The 25,460-nt window shown below is 38.1% G+C and overlaps 2 protein-coding genes across 3 annotated transcripts; both read right to left on the minus strand.

The window, feature by feature from the left end:
- Positions 1-7,130: 7,130 nt before the first annotated feature.
- Positions 7,131-11,438, minus strand: LOC137386859 (uncharacterized). The gene is made up of 2 exons (XM_068073041.1): positions 10,713-11,438; positions 7,131-7,562 (listed from the first exon to the last, which is right to left on the minus strand). The coding sequence occupies exons 1-2, from the start codon at positions 11,436-11,438 to the stop codon at positions 7,131-7,133; spliced, it is 1,158 nt and encodes a 385-aa protein (XP_067929142.1).
- Positions 11,439-11,577: 139 nt separating this feature from the next.
- On the minus strand, positions 11,578-25,203 carry LOC137393734 (intraflagellar transport protein 56-like). 2 transcript variants are annotated; one of them, XM_068080427.1, is made up of 14 exons: positions 25,088-25,203; positions 24,674-24,814; positions 24,327-24,419; positions 24,087-24,201; positions 23,287-23,476; positions 22,974-23,145; positions 21,553-21,730; positions 15,965-16,074; positions 15,483-15,546; positions 15,213-15,301; positions 13,916-14,069; positions 13,222-13,328; positions 12,975-13,108; positions 11,578-12,041 (listed from the first exon to the last, which is right to left on the minus strand). In XM_068080427.1, the coding sequence occupies exons 1-14, from the start codon at positions 25,088-25,090 to the stop codon at positions 11,930-11,932; spliced, it is 1,662 nt and encodes a 553-aa protein (XP_067936528.1). In that variant the 5' UTR covers positions 25,091-25,203; the 3' UTR covers positions 11,578-11,929. The 2 variants fall into 2 exon arrangements, with proteins under 2 accessions (XP_067936528.1, XP_067936520.1); XM_068080419.1 differs by having other exon boundaries at positions 23,287-23,488.
- Between the last annotated feature and the right edge of the window lie 257 nt (positions 25,204-25,460).

Here is a 25,460-nt window from a genome sequence, read left to right on the forward strand (position 1 = left end):
AGCCCAAATTCGGTTTTATATTTAGATTTTGAGTATGAAAACTACACTCCACAGCTTTGCCTGCTTTTCCATCTTATTGGCCAGATAAAACAATGTGACAACGGAGAAAGACTTTGTCATTTTATATTAGGGTGGCAAAATATTAATCAAAATCTAAGGAAAAAATGCCATTGTTCAGGTGATTTGGGTAAATTATATTTAACTTTAAGCATATACTACGACACCTACCGATTTCAAAATTAGTAAAAATAGATAATTTAAAATGTTTTATTTCTCAGGGATCTATTTTTTTAGTTTAGTGTCACCCCTACATAGTAGAAATTCAATGTTTGCTATTGTGAACCGCAGGGCCTACTGACTGAATGAGTTAATGACACGATAACAGCGACTCGTGTTTTCCAAAACCTAACAAAGTAACGCAACCGCCCATCGAGAGTTGTGTTAGCTCTGAAACCCAGGTTAGCACAATCACTGAATTGTACTACCCTGAGGTTATGCTGAATTATACTATCGGGGTAGTATAATTCAGTGAGCACAATCCTAACAGAGCGCAATCATCAAACCGCCCATATGATAGCCGCCGCCTATCCTTTGGGGGGACTGTATATCATTAGCTTAAGTCGGCTGCAAGACTGATAAAAGAGCATTTACTGCATATTATCTTTAGTCAAGCTCATGTTTAAGAAGCACAATTATTTTATATAAGGTATCACAAAACGAACATTGTTTGTTGTAAAGTATAGTTTATTGATTTCGAAATAACAAAATGAACGAATAATCCGGTCGAAATTCGCATACCGTAATTATCTGAGCTGTGCATGCACACTGAAATCATCGACGAAGCGCTTTCCATTGGCTGAACACATTATTAGTGAGCACGACTCTAACGGTTTTTACAATTTATATAGTCCAAGACAACGTATAACGACACACGATAAAAGTACCAGCACAATTTGACGTAGTACATACGATGCAACTGCCTATATTGCACTATTGTTGATTTTTTATCATTCGGATACTATGGCTACAAAGTGTTTTTTTACTGTAATAACATTTTTTAACAGCAAAAGTTCTGTTGTAGAAAGAATTGTTTTGTTTAGCGTAATCAAATCCAATGCATCGTATTTAATATGGCAAATCGCGCTAGTATTTTTCTTGCGTGTCGCGTGATGTACTTCGGACTACATAAATTTCAAAAGCTGCAAGAGTCTCGCTCGCTAATAATTTAGCCAATTAAAAGCGTTTCATCAACGATTTCTGTGTGCATGTACAGCTCGGACAATTCTGTTCATTTTGTGATTTCGGTCAGAATGATCGAAAAATTCGTTACGTGTGGCAGTTATCAGTTCATATTAACTTTTTCTAGTTTTATGTTCAATAAATGTCCTTTTTTGGAACCTGTCCAATCTTGCTATCAGTCGATGTACACTTGTAGAAAACAAAGGAAATTTATAAGATTTTTTTATCGTTGGGGTAAATGGGATAACAGCAGCTCATCTTTACTGACAACCTACATGTATGTATAACTCTATGGAATTTAAGAATTAAGATACTTACAGACCGAATTGATTTTAGTTAGATTTAACGATATCCATTCATTACTAATAGCGTGCTTATGAGAAAATACTAGAATATCTATTAATTAGCTAAACACCTTCCTTCTCAGCTAGCACGAATAATGTTAGGTAACTCCTGCTTCTGAAAGCATTTAAAACAAGTATTTAATTTTTTTCAGAATTTGATATTCAAATTCTAGAGTGATGCATTTTTAGAGGTAATCTCACACTGAGTATCTCCTGCTACTAAGTAGCACTTACCAGTACCTACTAACCTTACCTATTTGGTTTATTTGAGGTAGTTTACAACTCTCTTCAACGATAACCTTGAGATAGGTTACAACTCTTTTCAATAATAGCCTTGAGGTAGGTTGCAAATCTCTTTAACAATAATCTTGAGGTAGTTCACAACTCTCTTCAATGATAACCTTGAGATAGGTTACAACTCTCTTCAACAATAACCTTGAGGTAGGTTACAGCTCTCTTTAACAATAACCTTGAGATAGGTTACAACTCTCTTTAACAATAATCTTGAGGTAGTTTACAACTCTCTTTAACAATAACCTTGAGGTAGGTTACAACTCTTTTCAATAATAGCCTTGAGGTAGGTTACAACTCTCTTCAACAATAACCTTGAGATAGGTTACAACTCTCTTTAACAATAACCTTGAGGTAGGTCACAACTTTCTTTAACAATAACCTTGAGATAGGTTACAACTCTCTTTAATAATAATCTTGAGGTAGTTTACAACTCTCTTCAACAATAACCTTGAGGTAGGTTACAGCTCTCTTTAACAATAATCTTGAAAACAAATACCAAAGTTAACAAGTACCAAATAGTATTTTGTCTGTAAGGAAATTATTAAAACTATCTAACTATTAAAAATTTGTATATTTAGTACTTTAGTGGTTTGTTCACGCTTCCAAAAAACCAATCTCTAGGATTGGCCTATTGGCACTTTTTACTTATTAATCTGTATATGTTGATATGGCTTAGAGCTATCCTAGTGTATTACTCATGGTTACCTCTTGTTTTTATAGGCTTTAAAGTGGTGCCTATTTGGTTGTATATTTCTGGTTGACTGCTACATATTAATCGTTTTACTGTTATTGTTTTATTGTTGTGTAACGACTCATGGTAATTTTTACAGAGTCAGCAGTGATTGTCCGTGAACGATAGAAGCTATTGTTGCCAAGCTAAATTACACCAAGTTATATATGGTATGTACTAGCGAAGTTGTCATGCTAGTTCAGTAAGTACTTTGCTCTCATAAAGGACACTCAATGCACAAACACTCAGTGGATTCTTTTGGCCTCAACAAAATATAGTGAATTAGTAGATTAGCTAGTTCAAAAGTATCAGTTCTTTCCTCTTTTCTTCTGCTTTTTACGAATTTACTTCAAGCTTGTGAAAATTCCACATTTTCTGTACATTCATTTTTAATAGGTTTATATTTAAAACTGTTTTATTTAGCAATGGGTCATGTTATTTTAGGGTGATAAGGTTTTGTTTATTAAACAGTCCAAAATCAAACAGTTTTCTTTTGGACATTTTTAAATTTCGTTTAAGCAAAGCGAAGTATGTAATCCAATTACGCACAAGTTTGCTATCGTCTACACACTCCTTGGGTGTTTCTCTTTCTCCTCAAATTAGCATGAATTTATTTGTAAGTCTCGTAATTGTGCAGAGCTATTGATTGTATGAATTCCTGGCAACTCGGCACACTTACTCGCCCAGTTTATACTTACTCTCCATTACTTTGGCTTCAGTAACACGGCCAGTATTCGTGACTCATTAATCTTCTACAGTTATTCTTTGAATAATGGTTTTGTTGCCATGACAACTAGGGTAGCTAGCTGTTGCTAACCTATCATGCTATTAACTACAGAGATTAATCTGCTGGAGATTTTAATCTACATTACAGATCAGCATTGAGAGCGCGGGTAGCAAGAAGGCTCGCATTCTTCCTCTTATTCTTCCTCGCTTTCTGCCTACTTGTTCAGTTGCTTTATAATGGACCCCTACACTATTCTCAACTCACAATTCACAGTATTCACAGAACCGACCAGCCGAAAGAAGTTTGCGAAATGTAGTTACTGCTCGTCGCTATTGAAGTACCACCACTCAACATCTTCCTTAACTTACCATCTCAAAAGTAAACATTCTATCTCGCGGACAGTTGCAGCTAGCCCTGAGGCTAAACCAATAATCTCGTCTCAATCTACTTCAAACACTGTGACGATACGGCGCAAGAATCTCCTTTCCTCGAAAAACAATGAAATTGCCATCCAATTAACAAAATGGATTGCATCTTCTGCTCGCTCACTGGACATTCTGGAAGATGATGGGCTGAAGACTTTTCTCAGAGCTGTTACAAGATTACCTAATCTAGAAATACCATCAAAACAAGACATTTTGTCCGATGTGAAAGAATTATATGAAACGGAGAAGGTAATTGTAAAAGATATGCTTAGAAAAGCAGAGTTTTTAGCCCTTTCAACTGACCATTGGATGTCTGGGGATAAGAGTTTCTTATCTGTTAGATGCCATTATATTTGCCCTGATTGGAGATATCGCTCTCTTCTGCTTGGTGTCAAGCATACCCCTGATACAAACAGAACTTTTCATATAAAAGAACAGTTTTCAAACTTGCTGCTGGATTATGGAAAAGAAATATTGAACAAATCTTTTCACTCGGTAACAGACAGTTGTACACCAATGCATGACACGGATGCGTTGAAGGCCGATCATACACAGTGTATGGCAAAATTTTTGCTGCTGTCTGTCAACAATGCGGGGGCAGCTGCCATGCATGGTGCCTCAGCGGATCATGATAGGATAACTAATAAAGTATCAGAGTGCTACGACTCTTACAAAAAAGAGCATTCGACATCACCTGCAGCAGGAGCATTCCTATTGGCTAACCTCACAATGGTATGTTTCAACATTTGCTGTTGGTAGCAGTATTTACTAGCTGATGCCAGTTTGCTGACTCGACTGCTAACTAGAAATTGAATGATTTATAAATGCATGAAATACGCTGTCTCTTGTCTTATTAACATTATTAACTTTATAGAATGAATGGCATAAAAAAGTTAAGTTTTGTTCTTATTCTAGACCCTCAGAAAGCAAACATAAACTTGCTGTTAAATTGCAAGCATGTAAAGCTATTTACGGCTGATAGATTATAGTATACATAAATTGGATAATAAATATTTGATATAATATATGATATAAATGATGATGCGAATTATGATTGCCAGCAATCGGAAATTAGAATGTATGAACTTGTGCTGATTAGAGTACAGATGTCGATCTATTATGATATTTGAAATAGTTTATGCCACAACATACAGAAATTGTCTTCCCATGTGAGGGTTGCTTTATCACATCACACCATGCCTCCTCGTACATAGGTTATACATACATAAGTATGTAACAACAATCATTCAAAATTACACAGACATAAGTATTCTGACTTGGTGCCTTGCTTTAATCTCTAATGAAGCTCATCGTATATGTGATGGCCGTTGCAGAGTGAGGATATAGCCATAGCTTGGAGACAAACATATGCAATGGCAGACGAACTGATCAAGAACAAATACCAACTGTCACATCAGCCATCCGCCAAAGAGTGGATAGAAATATGCAACATGCACAAGCTGTTTGGGCCTATAGAGAAAGCCATATCAATTTTAGGTGGCAAAGAATATTCTTCAGCTTCTTCTATATTTCCCCTAATCGCTTACCTACGGCAGCAGATGGCTGCCGGTTCATCTGATTCAACATTTATTCTAGAATTCAAGCAAGCTTTCCGAAGTCACCTAAGTTCTTGTATGAGCAACACTCTGCATGTTCTACCTCTTCAGGTGGCAACCGCATTCGATATCCGTTATAAGCGCCTATTAAGCTTACCAAAGGACCAAAGAGCAGATGTATGGGCCGCCATCGAAACCATGACTCGGGCTATGGGAAAAGCAACTTCACAATGCGAAGCACCTGTTGCTAAAAAGGCAAGATCCTCTCTTTTAAGCCTGGCGAGTGATGACAGGGAAGAAATTGTGTCTGCGTTGGATGCAGAAACTGATCCATATCTATTGGAGTTTGAAATGTACAAACACCTTCCCCAGGTATGCGATGATGATATCTGCCCATTGAACTGGTGGAAAGAAAACGCGTCTGCTTATCCGACACTGAGTAAGATTGCTAAAAAATATCTCACAATCCCTTCAACTTCAGCTCCGTGTGAAGAGCTATTCTCAAATTCTAGAGAAAAGCTAATTAGGAAAAGATCAGCACTTTTGCCTGGCAACATTAACACCTTGTTATGCCTCTCAGACTGGCAACGTTAACACCTTGTTATGCCTCTCAGACTTACTTTCTAGAAACTCAGTAAAAATGAACAACTTGCAGAATGTAAGTTTGTTGAAAAATTTTCTCTAAGAGCTTTGTACTTTTAAATTTTTTTATGTACTTTATCCATAAAATCTCAGTTTTTGTATAAATTCTTCAAGGCCTCGTATTATTTTCCATAAATCTATACCATATATTGTTGAATCCATCAGAAAGATGTTTCGTTATGACATCTTGGTTAGAAGTGCGAACATGTTTAATAAAGCATTATGATTTTACCTATTGTGTGGAGGGACAATCATTTGCGGGTACATGAACACATGAGACTTCTTCGGTTAACTTGACGAGCTGGGCTGTTTATACTAAGGGAGTCCTACCCAGTCCCTAGTATGGGAGGTTTTTCATCATAGAAATATGTTCATGCATAATTTAGTTCAATTCAAATTTTTGGTTTTAGATGTCTTTCTAATAATATTTTAAAACTGATTTGTGAAATAGCAGCATCCCCCCGCTATTCAGGCCAACTGTGATCAAATGCAAGACTGATTCACTTAAATAATTCTCAATTGTCTATTTCAAAGTGTGTATAAGATTCCAATATGAATGCCTCATAGACTTGAAATGATTGCGTGAGGTAAGTAGCTGTGTAAAAAGAGGTGCAAGTATGATAATAACAAACCATCTTCAGGTAATGCCTGTTGTCCTAACGCTCTGTCTCTTGGTGAGTAAAACTCACCTTTACCTTGCCTATAAACAAGGTAAAGATGAGTTCTACTTCCACAATTGTTTACACAATTAGACTGGGCTAAATTTCTACAAACCTACTTAATAAAGAACAATATGAATTGAAAGAACATCAGCATTGTCTAGCTGTGCAACTCTGTTGACTGGCTCTTGACTGCGCTGTCGAGATTTGCGCTTTAGGATTACTCTTAGTTTGCTTTGCCACTTAAAAAATTTGCTATTGGATTGCTATGACATTGTAACTCTATGACATGGTAACTCTATGACATGGTAACTCTATGACATGGTAACTCTATGACATGGTAACTCTATGACATGGTAACTCTATGACATGGTAACTCTATGACATGGTAACTCTATGACATGGTAACTCTATGACATGGTAACTCTATGACATGGTAACTCTAAGTGAAAAGGAGCTCTCTCACACAACCTGTTCCTGTAGCAGTGCTACCTTTAGTCATAATATCGACTGATTATTTCCTGTAACTATGGATACTATAGTTACCGTTATCCACTGTAATATCTGCTTCAGCAGCCTTGACACTTCCATACTCTCTCAAAAGCTCCTCTTCGACTTCCCTTGGCAACTGAGAACCTCCTGGACCTCTGATCAAGCGGCCATACTTCAGTTGTACTTTCATGTGTTCAGATCCGCGTGGCTCGTCTAAGAACTGCCGTTGGCCATATTGGGGTTGTATCGGTAGAAAGGTATTGCAATTTTGTTGGTAAGGGTAGCCATGGTAAGTCGAGAGAGGTGGCATCGGCTGCTGGTTTGGACCATAATAATGGTGGGTGGATTCGTCATCAGAGTCACTCCTCTCGTCATTTTGGATGACATAAATCTGCTGCTGCGGTGGCAGCGGTGCGGCTCTTTTTATTATTATTCTTTTTGCAGGAGCTTCTCGCTGTATAACACGGCAGCAAGATATATCATCATCATTCAAGCGTTAGATATAGGACTTTCTAATTACACCAGACAAGATCATGGATAAGGCCTAGTAATTAGCATGTATCTCATTAAATAGCTTCCCATGCTCAACTATCAAGCTATGAAACAAGGGAGACGCAATGAACTAAATAATAATAAGAAAAATGCGTGAAAATCTACAACATTTCAATCAATCGCTTACCTCTACTGTTCAATTCTCCCTAGTTTGTTATACAGTCGAAAGTTTATCGTTATATTGTATTCCACTTACATGCCGTGGTATAACAACTCCAAAGATGCTGGCACATTAGGAAAATTACCATATTACAAGAACAGCCATTTTGCTTAATGCTGAATCGTTTACCAGTAACTCCATTATGGTATTAGAGAACGCAGAAGAACAAGTTATCATCCATTGTAGGAAGTACCAATTAACATAGTCCAGATGCCTGAAGGTATGATAAGGTTGTACAGCAGATAGTCTGACATGATCACAGGCATGAGACAGCCTGTCTTGGACAGTAGATAGTTTGATATGATTACAGGCAGGAGACAGGGCCTGTCTTGTACATCAGATAGTCTGATTTGACCACAGGCATGAAACAGTAACTGTCTTGGACAGTAGAGTCTTATATGATCACAGGCATGAGACAGGGCCTGCCTTGTACAGCAGATAGTCTGATATGATCACAGGCATGAAACCAGGCCTGTCTTGGACAGTAGATAGTCTGATATGGTTACAGGCATGAGACAGCCTGTATTGGACAGCAGATAGTCTAATATGGTTACAGACATGAGACAGCCTGTCCTGGACAGTAGATAGTTTGATATGACCACAGGCCTGAAACAGGGCCTGTCTTGGACAGTAGAGTCTGATATGATCACAGGCATGAGACAGCCTGTCTTGGACAGTAGATAATCTGATACGGTTACAGGCATGAGACAGCGCCTGTCTTGTACAGTAAATAATCTGGATAGTATGGTTACAAGCATATGCTCTTCATATGACCAGTTCTAATCTCATTGAGCAAATGTTATTAGCTTTGTTGTCAACCAATAACCACCCAAAAAACTAACCAGTCTCCAAACGCGTGTTAAATTTTGTTAATCATACAAGGGTAATTAGTATGCATCCAGCTGGTAACTATTATTTGCCTATCCAGTACCTCTATTACTAGTAGTTATCATTTATCTAAAATTGTCAATTAAATAAAGCTACAGCATTATTATGTGTACCCAGGTAGTTCAGCGTTCTGTGAGAGATCGTCAGATGTCATAACGATATGTTGAATTATTCTGCAATAACAAAAGGCAGTCGATCGGTGCCAATAGTAGTGCCATTCCATCAATGTGAAAGTTGTGAGTTTTAATCCAATCAAGAGCAATTTTTTCCTAACTTTTAAGCGTGACTTCGACAGACAGATGTATGGGCAGACAGACAGACATGGTTATTATCATAGTGAAGATTAATAGTGAATATTACAGAAACTGAAAGAGTTAGTTATCAGCCCTTTGCTCCACATATTCAATATTCCAGCCTTATGGTGAACAACGATAACCACAGGTTTTATGTTGTGTAAACTTGGTGTCAAAACTTCTGCTGGCCATCTCCAAAACACATCAATTGAAAGAAAGCTGGGTAAGGTACCATGACTATAGCCAATTGGTAAGTCAGCAAGATATCAGGCAAAAATAATCGTGTCTGCTTCATGACAACATGAATATCTAAAGCCATTTTAGTTTTAACACTAATTAATCATATAGTCACATAGACATATAGTCACATAATCATATACAGTCAAACTCGGATAACTCGCCCTCGGATAGCTCGAACACATGGTTAATGCGAACGGATTTGTTTGGTCTGTTCCCCCGCAATGATAAATTGCCTTAGATAACTCGACCTTAACATCATTATATCGAACATTTTTTTGCCCAACGGCTACCGAGACGGTTGTTATCACTTTAGTATATCACTTTATTCCAAGTCATAGAGATAAACATCAACGTTTAATACTTCTTAGGCGTCGTCATTATCATCATCGGCAAAATATTTTCGTTAACGACTTTTCTAAAAGTTTGCAAAAAATCAAATCTTACCAAGCGTCCGCTTTGCAATGGCCCTTCGAAAGCAAGGGAAAGCTAGGTAACCTTCGGATAAACTTAGAGTAAAATCAGCAAAATTGATCTTGGTTAAAACGTTCAAGAAAAAAAGATGTCTTTTCTTCTGAGCATTTTAATCGCAATCAAGTTTTGCCGATTTTAATCTGAGAACATCCTGGCAGTCACATCACCTAAAACAACAAACAAATCTCAAGTGATAGAAAAATATCTATACATGTACTTTCTGATAAAATATTTTAAAACATGAGGGGCCATCTAACTTGCAATAAGCAATCTATGATTTTGATTTAGTTATAGTTTGCATATGTACCTGTATCTACTGATAAATACATGTACATGCAATTGTGGCACTGCTCTGATAACTTGAACACTCTGATAACTCGAACACTTCCGCTCGGTCCTGTAAAGTTTGAGTTATCAGAGTTTCACTGTAATTACATAGTTATATAGTATCACTTAAGTCGATTCCCAAGAAATTGTAGAAATTGCGTTTTAGGTTGAGGTATGACAGAATTTGCCTAAAAATGTGGTAGCAGATTTGTTGGTTGCTGAGAGTCATGGGAGTTGTTCAGTGGCGTACCTCAATTCCCAGGTGGTTACCATTTTGTGACAATAATTTTCTGCCTCAAAGTCGCAACCACGACTTGTTAAAGACGTGTTAAACTATTTTTCATAACATAATATCTCATAACCATAGTTCAGCCCTAGAGAGGTACTTGTTATAAGGTACACAACTCACAACTAGTTGGAGAACAGATATGACCTGGTTAACTCATAGAACACTTCACAGATGCTAATGCTATAACGACTCTATGGAGAGGGGACAGCTTAGTTGTGGAGATCGACAAAGAAGCGATCTCATACAATATTGATTAAAACCATAGAATGTATTTCATCATGTTGCTTTACTTTTCATTCTGTGCATGCAAACCATCAGAAAACATTTAGCAAAATTATAGCATCAAAAGTACTTTGTTTTATAATTTCATGGTTCTTCACTTACATAAATATATGGTGACACGTTATATACGGCTGAAGTCTCTCCAAATGCTGGTTGCAGATATGTAACTCCCTGCACATCATCTGACTGAGTAGCCTGGTTCTTAGTACTAGTGGGCGTGATCAGTTTCCTGTCAGCCATGACACCCACACTCCTAGTGGGAAGCGGTGTAGGTAGGCTGCCTACCTCCGGGTCAGGAAATATTATAGAGACCGAACGTCTATCATCCCATAGATCGTCAGAGCGTCTTGATAAAACATTTCGATAGTCTTCAGTTACCACGCTTCGATTGCCATAACTTCTCCGTAAGGCAGAAGACGCTTCCTCAGTGAAATATGGGTGAAGGTCTATTGGTGATGTAGCTGTGTCAACTTTTATTGCACCGTTTGGAACTGAGTCCTTTCTAGGCGCTGTTGCAACCGTTGGTTTGTCATCTGTCTGTGTCGCAAATTCATGTGTATTTTGTTGGTAGGGAGCTTGTGCTGATCCATCTTCTGTGTCAACATCAGCTCGTGATTGAGCCCTATGTGGTTCAACAGAATTTGGCCACGTTCTAGGTTTGGATGGCACATGGGGTGACTTGGCTAGCTGTAGGTTTCTCACTCCGAGTGGTGTCTCAAGGGTATGATACTGGCGCACACCATACGCAGAAACGATCGTTCCTGGTGGAGGCTTTGTGACACTGTACACAGGACCACGAAGGCTTTCAAATGTCTGCTGAGTCGTCATAATGAGAGAGTAAAAATGTTCTCACAAGCTCGAGTCGACTCCATATATACTAATAGAGTTTTATGTAGTTGTTTGAGCTGATAAGAAGTATTTAAGGAATCCAGCTGATAAGATTTCTTAGTTACACTCAATGTTTGGTAGGAGTATGGAACTGTATTATCAATAACCAATAAAAACAGTGCCTATATGTATACATAATCAAGTGTAAATATCGCTTACTATAGTTTAGTTCTCAAAATGTCTTTGATGGGCTGACGGTACATGCCCTTGCACGTAAACAGATAGTCAGTAAACTTAGGCTTTTTGATATACACTGATTAAAACTATAAAAAGAGTCAAACGTATTAATGAACATTATACAAAGGTATTGCTCATTTAGCTTACAAACACAGTTGAAAATAGCGTTTGAGTAACACGCCGTTTCCTTGGTGACACATTACAAACAGAAGCTAGTCAGTGAACAGCTTGCTGACAGCTGATGGTTACGGCTTTCAGACTTGCAGCTTGTTGTCCTTGGCCCATTTTTTCATGACTCTTGTGAGGAATTCCACCTGAGGGTTGCTTGTGTTTCTTATGAGCTGAATGACTTCCCTTAACGTGTCTCTGTAATAGAACAAAAAAAGAAATTGAGTTGATCTCATCATGAAATAGATGAACTTGGATGATAAGCAACTAAATTTACAACATATAGCATTACAATGTATAGCACGTAGAAGGTCGTCAATTTTACGGCTCGACCATAAAATAGTTAAAACGAAACTTCAGTACAAGCTGAGTATGATAACAGGATATGCAGGCAATCCCTGACATATCAGAGGAGGACTGCTGGTTGTAAAATTGTATTAGATAAATATAACTACCGCGTCGTAGCCTTGAGTTTAAAAAGATATCTGACATTGTGCAAACGTAAGCATTCAAAGATTTGCCGATTTCAAATTGGTAAATACAATACCAATTCTCTGTAGTTCATTTTTCAATATTTCAATTCAATTTTTTCAAGTATTCTGTAGTTTAATTTCAATGGTATGACAATTCCAAGTACACAGACACTACTTCATAGTACAGTTTAAAATTAATTTGGAAAATGTTTATTTGCGTTTAACTATAGGATATCAGTTAAAGAAGCTGCCCATTTTTGAGATTTACATTAAACTTTCAAACAACAAAACAACATATGCTAACAGGTAGGTGTATCACACACAGGCATATACCAACAGATAGGTATACCACACACAAGCATATACTAACAGGTAAGTGTACTTCACACAAGCATATACTAACAGGTAGGTGTACTACACACAAGCATATACTAACAGGTAGGTGTACCACATACAAACATATACTAACAGGTAGGTGTACCACACACAGGCATATACTAACAGGTAGGTGTACTACACACAAGCATATACTAACAGGTAGGTGTACCACATACAAACATATACTAACAGGTAGGTGTACCACACACAGGCATATGCTAACAGGTAGGTGTACCACCTACAAGCGAGTTATACTCAAATGGATGCAGAGTCAACATACCTTGGCTCATGGCCGGCAATGATCATTTGAAAGACGCCAACACAGGCGCCTCTCTTCCCTTCCCAATACTCAGGGTTTGGGTCTAATCTCTCGAGCACGTCAAATGCCTTAGCAGCATGATAAAACTGTCCCATCTGTAACAGAATTTCAGCAAGTTGACAACCTTCAAGATGAACATTGGTTGATTGTAAGGGTTGGGTTGTCTTCTAATCGGATTAAAAAAGGTGAACATAAACATAACAGGCACCTTGTAGCAATCATTAGCTATGAGTTGAAGAAGGCTGAAGGATTCTGCAGACGTCTCCATCTTCAAGTAGAGTTCCCAAGCTAGCCTAGCCCTTCTGTTCATTATATCTAAAGAAATGCGCAAATGTTTAGTTTGAAGTAATCTCCTATTCACTAGTAACAATTGGTGGCAAGTAAAGCTGTCACTTGAAGGTTTGAAGTAATGAGGTAAAACCTAGCACTGACCCAGCACAGCCACGCAGAGAGTCTACCAACTACAACTGGATTACCTGGTGATCATTTTTCTTTTTAAATCACCAAAGAAAACCTTTGGTGATTTAAAAATTCTTATTTCTTAAGAATAAGAAATAAGAATTTTTATGGAATAAGAAATTCCATTTCTTATTCCATAAAAAAGCTCATTTGTTTATAGAATAAGAAATGTTACAATTTTTGCTCCACACACAAATTAAAGTAACAAGTAAAACCAATTTTACCTCAAATTCGGCATCCTGTACATTTATGATAAAAAAAATTCAAAAGATATATATGTAAACTATTTTTTAGATACAGGTAGGCTTATAAGTACAAACGAATATCTGCTAGAACCACAACGTTTGCTTATTCATAATTCAACGGATATCAGATGTAGAGAGTTTGCTCGGCCAAAGAAAAGGGTGAAGGTGAACGAGTGGCAAGCATGACGACCAACTCACAGCATCTCGCCAGCCAACTCAGGTACACGTAGTCCTGTTTGATCTTCTCGTTCTGAATGAGCAGGAATACTTCCTCGGCTTCCTTGTAGTTTCCAACAGCTGCCTTTGCTTGAGCGTAGTTGAAATTAAAAGTGTCATCATTGTAAAAATAGCTCTGCAAAATATAGCGGAATGCTGTTGAATAGACTGATGGAATGTAAGCTAGGAACCGGTTAAAACTATAAAAAGGCTGAAACTATAAGAAATTAGCCTATTACACGAGTCATTAGTTTCTATTCTGTCTAGACTGTCACGAACTGTCTTTTCTGAAAGAACAATCCAGTATTATCAACTTGAAGCGAATAATCAAATACCTATAATTATACATGCTATTAAAGTTCTCCGCTAGGAGCAGTATACCATGTGATCTTTCATGCATTTCTGTGCTAAAATTGTATGCAACTTCAACACTCCAAGTGGAATGTGTCAATGTGTGTATTGTATGTATCAACGTACACCCATTTCCCTAAAGTAATATTTGTAAATGTTCAATTGAACAAGTGACTGGAGTATAGAGACATACCTTAATAGAGTTAAGGTATATAATAACATTTAGGAGTATATAGACATACATTGATAGAGTTAAGGTAAATGATAACATCTAGGAGTGCAGAGACATACCTTGATAGAGTTAAGGTACATGATAACATCTAGGAGTATAGAGACAAACCTTGATAGAGTTAAGGTAAATGATAACATCTAGGAGTACAGAGACAAACCTTGATAGAGTTAAGGTACATGATAACATCTAGGAGTATAGAGACATACATTGATAGAGTTAAGGTAAATGATAACATCTAGGAGTACAGAGACATACCTTGATAGAGTTAAGGTACATGATAACATCTAGGAGTACAGAGACATACATTGATAGAGTTAAGGTAAATGATAACATCTAGGAGTATAGAGACATATCATGATAGAGTTAAGGTACATGATAACATCTAGGAGTACAGAGACATACATTGATAGAGTTAAGGTAAATGATAACATCTAGGAGTATAGAGACATACCTTGATAGAGTTAAGGTACATGATAACATCTAGGAGTATAGAGACAAACCTTGATAGAGTTAAGGTAAATGATAACATCTAGGAGTACAGAGACAAACCTTGATAGAGTTAAGGTACATGATAACATCTAGGAGTATAGAGACATACCTTGATAGAGTTAAGGTACATGATAACATCTAGGAGTACAGAGACATACATTGATAGGGTTAAGGTAAATGATAACATCTAGGAGTGCAGAGACATACCTTGATAGAGTTAAGGTATATGAGAACATCTGGGAACTGCTTGAGCAAAAAGAAGCAAGAAGCCATACACTGCCTTCCAGGAATTGTATCTGTCAAAAGCAACCAGGTAGCACATAAGTATATAACATGAATATATTATTAGAATATGATAACATTCCAGTTAAAAAGTTAATATAGCCAAAAACTGAGGGCACAACTCCTATGTTGCCTACAAAGACAACTGCATAGAGAAATCCTTAGAGATTAGGAAGTAAGGGTAGAGTGACTCACCAGCCTCACTTGCAGATCCTCCAACCAACTGGAAATACTGTTGCGCTATCTTTAAATGTTCCCTCTACAATACCCAATACTCCATCTTACTAGAATATTCGGCAGCATTTTTGAAAGAAAGTGATCTACCTTACAAAAAACCTGCAGCACAAAATTCTGTTTTACATGAAACCTCCAGCAAAACAATCTATTTCACAGCCAAATAAACTGCAGGAGATTTCCGACAGGTAATAGTTTAAAACTTTGTTTTATCCACAGACTATATTTGCTATTTTTGCTACTGCACAACACAGCTAAAAAACAACCTCTTTTTTTAAAACAAATTGCCATAGTTGTTAAAAACCACCTGGCAATGCATGATGCATTCACTAGCAAAATGGTAAATCAAGTTGACAAAAATAATGTTGAATTGAAGGCTGCTGCCAGTTGTTAGTACACGGAATCTGAGTGAATATGTCAGAAAAGTAATTCAAAAAGCCTACCGATCCCTGGTCTTGTCCCAGCGCAGCGTTGACAACCCCTTTCAGTATGTATTCTTGAGGTGTTGTAGGTTCTAAGTCTTTAATCAGATTGTAGGCTTCTTGAATGTCATCTAAAGCATTTTTAACCTTAATTTAACCTCTAAACTTAGCCTCTAAACAGCAGAGTAAAAACCTATAAGCAATGGCGAGCATTTAACGAGCTAAAAGGTGCTGTTAGATACACAATATTTATTATAATATTATATTATTATAATATTATGTTATTATAACAATGAATATTAGAAATACAATATTCATTGTTATAATGAGCAGAATTAGTTGGGAACATGAAAACCTTTGATTGCTGAGCACACTCTGGGCCCTCTCAAAAATACCTAAAATATAATTATAGGTAAAAGTATTCAAAGACAAAAAAGTGGTTCTATGCGTTTGCTTCACTTTACAGCAATTAAAATGTTCGCATACACAGCTAGTAAATTATCTTTAATCCTATCAACAAATTAAAAATACTATCCTAGAACCTAGCACTAGAACATAAAAGGATGGACTATTCTCTTGGTGCCCATCTTAAAAACAAAAGCTGATTGATGCGAATCGGATGCCAGAGTGTGTTCAGGTCACTTTATAGAGCAACAAAAATCAAAACAAAGGAGACATGGGACAGGTAAGTTACCAAGGCCGGTCACGGCCCATCTCGGAACACTGGCTGTATAAAGCAGGCAAACATGGTGTTAATGCTGCACTCTTTTAGGTAGTTTGAAGTTGCTGTTATGTAGTTGAAATAACTATTAATATCTGTCAGACATGTACTTAAGTTATACGTACATATGCAGCGGTGTAGCCCATACATACATATGCGGCGGTGTACCCCATACGTACATATGCAGCGGGGTACCACACACATACATATGTTAACAATAGTATTACAGTTATTATGAAGGTTATAACCTTAATGTGATTCAAGCAGAAAAGAGAACTACAAGATAAGCAAAAAGACTACAGAAACCAGATGAGAGTTGAAACTACCATACTTTATACAACTAGTACTTGGCAGAATGACTCAAGGTCAGTAATGGTACTGCTCAGAGTATTAGTACTGTTCAGAGTATTAGTACAGCTCAGAGTATTAGTACTGCTCAGAGTATTAGTACTGCTCAGAGTATTTGTACTGCTCAGAGTATTAGTACTGCTCAAAGTATTAGTACTGCTCAGAGTATTAGTACTGCTCAGAGTATTAGTACTGCTCAGAGTATTAGTACTGCTCAGAGTACTAGTACTTAGTATTAGTGGACTCTGCTTCAGTATCTCTAAAATTAGTAACTCTGTTTCAGTATCTGTAGTACTAGCATTTTGACAATCAAACTTGTAAGTATCAGCATCTTTCAGGACAAAGTGAGGTTAAACGCTTTGACCGCATAATGTAAAGAAAAAATATTGAACATCTTGAAATATTATACGATTTTCGAACAATGTCCGTTTACAAGACATCTGCTGGCAGTTAACTGCAGACACCATAAAAATCTGTCTAAACAGGAGAAAAAGAGAAGTAAAGTATTTTTTGTGCAAACACGGAGAGATTTGAAAGATTACAGCAATTTTGCAAAATTAAATGGAAAAAATGATGGAAGAAATGGTTTCAACTTATGATTTGGAGCAGGTGCTAGCTGCTTGACAGAATTGAACAATCCCAGAAAAAATAAAACAGGAAAGAACAGGCTAAGAAAAAGAGCTGAGCGATGAAAGATGCTGAAAGTCTACATGTCGCTAGATGGGATTGCGGAGAAAACCATGCATAGACAGGTATAGAAACACTTTAAATCATGCATACACTCATTGAATTTTGACTATTAGGCAGCTTCACCTAAAGCTCCAACCTCTCACATCTGTTGAGTGACACCGGTTGAGTGACACCGGTTGAGTGACACCTGATGAGTGGCACCTGATGACTGACACCTGATGAGTGACACCTGATTAGTGTTGTCTAGAGCACAGGTGTCCTTTAGCGGAGATATTGCCGAAGCCGAGACCAGGCCGTAGTCTACACACACAAAAAACAACAAAGGTCCACATAGTTATGAGCAAAAACAAAAGTATCCGCCCAAATATCTCACCAATCCGATGAGCAGCAGACACAAAAACTAAACCAATCGGCTGAGCCACCCATCATGTCAAAATATTCCAAGTTTCAAGTCATGTCTTGCACAACTCATCTTATGGTTTGTCAAAACTTGTCCCAAAGTCCCTATTAATTTAAAACTGTCCAATATCTGTTTTAGAAATTGTCGCCGCTAGCCTAGCCTAACGTCCTAATTCAACATCTTAGTAACTATCGGGGCATTGATGAGTGCTCCCGATCTTTTTGAGTCTCTCTTAAGCATGCAAGAACCAATCAAAATCGGGCTAACACTATTGTAAACAAAACTTGAGAGGGACTCAAAAGGATCGGGTGCACTCAGCAATGCCCCGATAGTTACTAAGATGTTGAATCAGGACGTTAGGCTAGGCTAGCGGCGACCATTTTTAAACAGATATTGGACAGTCTCAAATTAATAGGGACTTTGGGACAAGTTTTGACAAACCATAAGGTGAGTTGTGCAAGACATGACTTGAAACTTGGAATATTTTGACATGATGGGTGGCTCAGTTGATTGGTTTAGTTTTTGTGTGTGTGGCTCATCGGATTGGTGAGATATTTGGATGGATACTTTTGTTTTTGCTCATAACTACGAGGACCTTTGTTGTTTTTTTGTGTGTGTAGACTACGGCCCGGTCTCGGCTTCGGCAATATCCCCGCTAAAGGACACCTGTGGTCTAGAGCACGTAAAGAACCATCTAGATATTGACTTGCTAACAATCGACAATAGCCAATAAAAAAGGATGAAATAAGAATAATAATTTTGATGTTGTCGTGTAAATAATGCATTTTCAGGACCTGAGCCAACTGCCTTCCATGAACTAGAGTAGTATTTTGGCCTCAAATGAGCACTCACATGTCTTAGAACAGTAGTTCGGCCCCAGTAGGGACACAAAAGTCCTAGAGTAGTATTTTGGCTCCAGTGAACCCTTTGTAGGTCCTACAGGTCCTAGCAGGACTTCCACGACAGTGGGAACTCATAAGTTCAATACACCAATACACCATACACCGAGAAACATTTAGAACAAGCCCACTAATGAGTAGTTTTACGCTTCACATTATTTATTATATCTGATCCAGACCTTGATATGCATAACCCATGCTTAGAGAAAATCATAAGTTTCAACCAGATGCACAAGATTTGGTACAAAGAACATGAGCTGAATGCAGGAAAGTTACCTACAAACCGCTTGAATGTGGCAGCCGTCCTATTATCCTACCTAGCCATTACAAGGCCAAAACAATAGAATGAGAGCACAGGTGTTTTTGAGTAAGCTTGGGTGGTTATATAAGAGAGTACAGATGTTTCAAGGCAGAGCTGGTTATATGAGAGAGCCCAGGTGTTTTAGGTATAGCTAGTTATATGAGAGAGTACAGATGTTTTTGAGTATGACTGGTTAATATGAACAGTATCAATATCTTGAACATCGGCACCTTGATTATTTGTAGCTTGAGTACCAATACTTAGGCTGACAGTATTTTACCTCATGTATAGCTTATAATTAGTAATGAGTAAGCTATTTTAGCTAAATTTTAGCCACTATGAATAAAAATTTGCCCGAATAACAGATGAGAACACGTAAGAGAATGTTTAGTCGTCAATAAATTTAAATGAAAATAAAAAAGCAATGAGCCCAACCGATCCTCACTCAGTAGTCGTCTCACACTCTATGACAGAAGTGAGCCCAACCGATCCTCACTCAGTAGTCGTCTCACACTCTATGACAGAAGTGAGCCCAACCGACCCTCACTCAGTAGTCGTCTCACACTCTATGACAGCAATGAGCCCAACCGATCCTCACTCAGTAGTCGTCTCACACTCTATGACAGAAGTGAGCTCAACCGATCCTCACTCAGTAGTCGTCTCACACTATGACAGCAATGAGCCCAACCGATCCTCACTAAGTAGTCGTCTCACACTCTATGACAGAAGTGAGCTCAACCGACCCTCACTAAGTAGTCGTCTCACACTCTATGACAGAAGTGAGCTCAACCGATCCTCACTAAGTAGTCGTCTCACACTCTATGACAGCAATGAGCCCAACCGATCCTCACTCAGTAGTCGTCTCACACTCTATGACAGAAGTGAGCTCAACCGACCCTCACTCAGTAGTCGTCTCACACTCTATGACAGAAATGAGCTCAACCGACCCTCACTAAGTAGTCGTCTCACACTCTATGACAGAAGTGAGCTCAACCGACCCTCACTAAGTAGTCGTCTCACACTCTATGATAGCAATGAGCCCAACCGATCCTAACTCAGTAGTCGTCTCACACTATGACAGCAATGAGCCCAACCGATCCTCACTAAGTAGTCGTCTCACACTCTATGACAGCAATGAGCCTAACCGATCCTCACTCAGTAGTCGTCTCACACTATGACAGCAATGAGCCCAACCGATCCCCACTCAGTAGTCGTCTCACACTATGACAGCAATGAGCCCAAGCGACCCTCACTAAGTAGTCGTCTCACACTCTATGACAGAAGTGAGCTCAACCGACCCTCACTAAGTAGTCGTCTCACACTCTATGATAGCAATGAGCCCAACCGATCCTCACTCAGTAGTCGTCTCACACTATGACAGCAATGAGCCCAACCGATCCTCACTAAGTAGTCGTCTCACACTCTATGACAGCAATGAGCCTAACCGATCCTCACTCAGTAGTCGTCTCACACTATGACAGCAATGAGCCCAAGCGACCCTCACTAAGTAGTCGTCTCACACTCTATGACAGAAGTGAGCTCAACCGACCCTCACTAAGTAGTCGTCTCACACTATGACAGCAATGAGCCCTACTGACCCTCACCAAGTAGTCGTCTCACACTCTATGACAGCAATGAGCTCAACCGACCCTCACTAAAAAGTCGTCTCACACTCTATGACAGCAATGAGCCTAACCGATCCTCACTCAGTAGTCGTCTCACACTATGACAGCAATGAGCCCTACCGATCCTCACCAAGTAGTCGTCTCACACTCTATGACAGCAATGAGCTCAATCGACCCTCACTAAGTAGTCGTCTCACACTCTATGACAGCAATGAGCCCAACCGACCCTCACCGAGTAGTCGTCTCAAACTCTATGACAAACTTGTCACACTCTTTTAGTGTAATAAGCCTTTACTCAAACATCAAGCTGGTCAGAAATAAAACAAAAGAATATTAGATTTACTTCACTCCTTTATGTTCTCAAACTAGTATACCATACGCATCACATGTGAAAACTTTAGCTCATGGAAACCAGGTGTAGATATATTCAGTTATGTCAAACGCGTAAGTTTCCGAGGTAGATAGTTCTTGAATAAGTCCAAATGCCATTAGCATGAGAAGCACCATGTTTTTGCATGACTGACTTGATGTAGCACTCTTACATTAACAGGTCAGCTACCAAAATACTTACCAACACATACAAGGAATTACTCGGTTGCTACCAGACATTCAATGTACTAAATACCTTGTCTCAAGTAATAGATGACTAGATTGAGCCTAGCTTCAGGTAGGACATCAATAAGTGGTGGAAGGATTTGAAGGGAACCCTCTCCAGATCGAAACACAACCAAATTATGTTTTATAAGATCTTGGGCATAAGTGAAGGAGGCTGATGCAACTTCCTGCAGGCTTTTCAGCTCGGCCTGGAATATGTATGACGCAGAGAAGGTAGAAAGTGAGGCTGCTATTCAAAGAATGATATACCAAAAATTAAGCGTTTATTTGGTACCTACATCTTGCTCGTTTATCTGGTACCTACATCTTGCTCGTTTATCTGGTACCTACATCTTGCTCGTTTATCTGGTACCTACATCTTGCTCGTTTATCTGGTACCTACATCTTGCTCGTTTATCTGGTACCTACATCTTGCTCGTTTATCTGGTACCTACATCTTGCTCGTTTATCTGGTACCTACATCTTGCTCGTTTATCTGGTACCTACATCTTGCTCGTTTATCTGGTACCTACATCTTGCTCGTTTATCTGGTACCTACATCTTGCTCGTTTATTTGGTACCTACATCTTGCTCGTTTATCTGGTACCTACATCTTGCTCGTTTATCTGGTACCTACATCTTGCTCGTTTATCTGGTACCTACATCTTGCTCCCATGAATTTAAAGGCTATTCTTAAGGAGCCTCAGCCATGCCCTGAGTGATGCACTCAAAAAGCCACAATTTCATTACACGCAAATAGGCTGAACACGAAAATAATTCTGAAGTTATGGCCCCCAAATAAATGACTAAAGTTTATGACAACCAAACACTCAACTAGTAAATATGTGCATACAAACTATTATTGCCCTCATCTGATAGCAGCTACTAAATATCAGCAGTAGAGATGGCATTCACTTTCATTATTTACTTAACAATAGAATTCACAGTTAATTAATTCCCATTATATTAAGTAGACAGATAATACAATGCTTTCAATTGTGTAATATGTAGATTAGTATTTATCAATATATTGAGAAAACAGAGAAATTTATTCTTAAGATGGAGACAACACCATGAAAATCGTATCATAGTATAAATCACTCTCTGCGCTACAGTATGCACGAAAGGGGTTTTTATATCCTCTTAAACTGGGGCTCTGACAGTATTTTTTTACAGACTGCCAAGCAGCCCCATTTACATGTAGAAAGAATGTACAAGGTCTAAAATAGTGCCCATGTTTGACCATCGCACGGAAAAAATGGGACAAACATACATGTAAATCTAAGTCACCATAAGCCATTAACTAACGCGAGAGGCCACTTTATTGTAAGTGGTCGTTTGTGTATCCCAGTTGGCACAGAGAGTGATCTACTGTACTGTACCATACACCCATGTATAAGTCATTGTCAAGGTAAAAACAGCAGCGCAAACAAATTTAATAACATTCGCTACCTCAGCAGCTTTTCCGTTGTACAGCCGAAAATGGTTACAGGCTTTGAGATTGATGGCAACAGCGCTGTCAGGATGCTGCTGGAGGTAGACTTGAAGAACCTCCTGAGAGACATCATAGTAGTCAAGCTTGTAGTAGCAGAGAGCTACATACACATTCAGAGCCAGATAATCTCTAAAACAATGTGTTGCATTAGCATGTGGACAAATAATTGCTTATTGTAATTTATTGAAGCTGCTGAATATTTCATGCAATGTTATCCAGCTCATAGCTGATCCTTCCACATCACAGTCTAAACTTCTTCACTTCAATTACCTGTTGTCCAACAGGATTCTCTTATACGTATCTATCGCTTCCTGGTAATGACTTCTAAGGTAGTGAATAGAAGCCAGACTCAGCTGGTCCTCTATGACGTCCTGCAAGTTCTGGTGGTATGACATCAACCGCTTCTCATCTCCGAACTTATGTGAGAGGTGAAATAAGAGACGGTTTCTATTAGCGCAACCTTTATAATTTCCTACAACATGTCAGCAACCAGCATCTCAGATAATAAATGAAGCCTCAGAAATGAGATCCCTCGGCGCGTGGCGATCTAACTTAAAATAGAAGAAATGAAAGAAAGCGAAGCGCAAAGAAATATTTAAACTGGCAGAAAAGCATCAAAACATACCAGAAAAGAAAAATGCAGTGGCAAACAATCACAAAAACTTGCTACTGTGGAATCAAAACTTAACATAAGTAGCACATCTCCTGGTAAATCTACTGCACTGTAACGCAGGAACTGCGGTCAGCATGAAAAAAAGCTCATTTCTATGCGTATTGATGGATTCATCAAACTATACACAACTATTTTTCTACTTGTAAGATAATGGCTTCAACTAAAATGTTGCCTGTCATACTCTTCATATAAAACTGGATTCGAAATTACTAACGAGCAAAAATTAAATAGACTTTCAACTCAAAAAGAATCCATAACAAGTTTTCTGTAGTTAGCATTACATGCAGAAGACTTGAACCAGGTAGTAATATCAATTATCACTGCACAGCAAATAATTTAGGAAAGTAGAAAAGAGGATTTCTTACTAACGAGGATCTTACGCTCCTCGTCACTCTACCTTTAGTTGCTATGGCATCAGCTTCCCGGTACATGCCAAGGAAAAAACAGCAACACGCGAGGCTGGTGAAGACTTCAGGCGGGCAGCCATCTATCTTAGTTAACTTTTCATACTCCTAAAATAAAACGAATTTAATTCATTAAGCTTCTTTCAGACCTATACACTGTAATTGTGCATCACAGAACCTTCTCAAATAGAATAGGATGAAGATTAACTAGTGAATAGGGTATCGAAACCTACCTCCATGGCTTTTTTGTAGTCTCCCAAATGGAAAGCACAGTAAGCTATCCATTGATCTTCTTCTGTACTGCCTTTCCCAGAATTTTTGTGAAACTATACATTAAGAAAGATTTGTTGTACAAAATTGTTGTCATTTACAAACATTTTATTACCTTTTACATTTAATTCAATATGTTATTTACAAATCAAATATCATTTCCATCAAGTTTAATACCAACAATCTGTCATACGTACTAAAGTTGGTTTTTAGCTTTTACAGATAGGTATTTTCTGCATTGTACGATAAATGTACATAGAAGATTTCAGCTAATCAAACACAGTGTATTGCTACAGAGCAATGAACTCACCTCTAGAAATGTAATGGCACCGGTGTAGTCTCTAGCATCTAATAAATCTTCAAGTTTAGGCATCTGCTTTTGTTTGCCTTTTTCTTTTGCTGGAGTGCTCTGGGATGAAGGCCCAGTAGCGGGTTTAGTTCTTGACAAAATCTGTATATAACAAGAATTTCATCAACAATAGTAGAAGGAAAGTGTTACATTGTCAACTCACAAAATTTTATTGCTGTATTATAACCATTGACACAAATTTATGTTTAAATCGCCACCAAAAGATCTACAACTTAGACAAGCTAAGAAAATAAAAACTGTAAAATCGCACACAATATGACTACCATTCATAGAGCTTTGCCCGCTAACCTTCCACGTTCGAAAAGTAAAAGGCCTGTATTAATGTCCATATTGTGAAATAGTGTTACAACCTACCATATTGTTGTGCAAAGAGTCTGGCAACAAAAATATATTAGTTTAGCCCAGCTGAACAATCGTGTATCAAATACATTTAAACTACATGCGCTGGTACTCCGTTAGCAACACGACGCTCAAGTACGGAATGTGTGCGATAGCGTATTAATCGCAAACCACAGCTGAAATGTATCATTCATAAAGCATAAAAATTATTTGATTAGCTTTAATTAAATATTTAATTAAAAATAAGTAATAAAATTTAAAAAAAGTAGTATTATTTAAAAAAACGCGAAACATTTTTACCAAGAAAAAACAACTCCTGCTAGATAAATTGAGCCGCAACTATTCTGGCGGAAGCCTGATAGGTGATAAAGAAAAGACAACTCATAAG

Source organism: Watersipora subatra, chromosome 1, assembly GCF_963576615.1.
Source record: "Watersipora subatra chromosome 1, tzWatSuba1.1, whole genome shotgun sequence".
NCBI lineage: Eukaryota > Metazoa > Bryozoa > Gymnolaemata > Cheilostomatida > Watersiporidae > Watersipora > Watersipora subatra.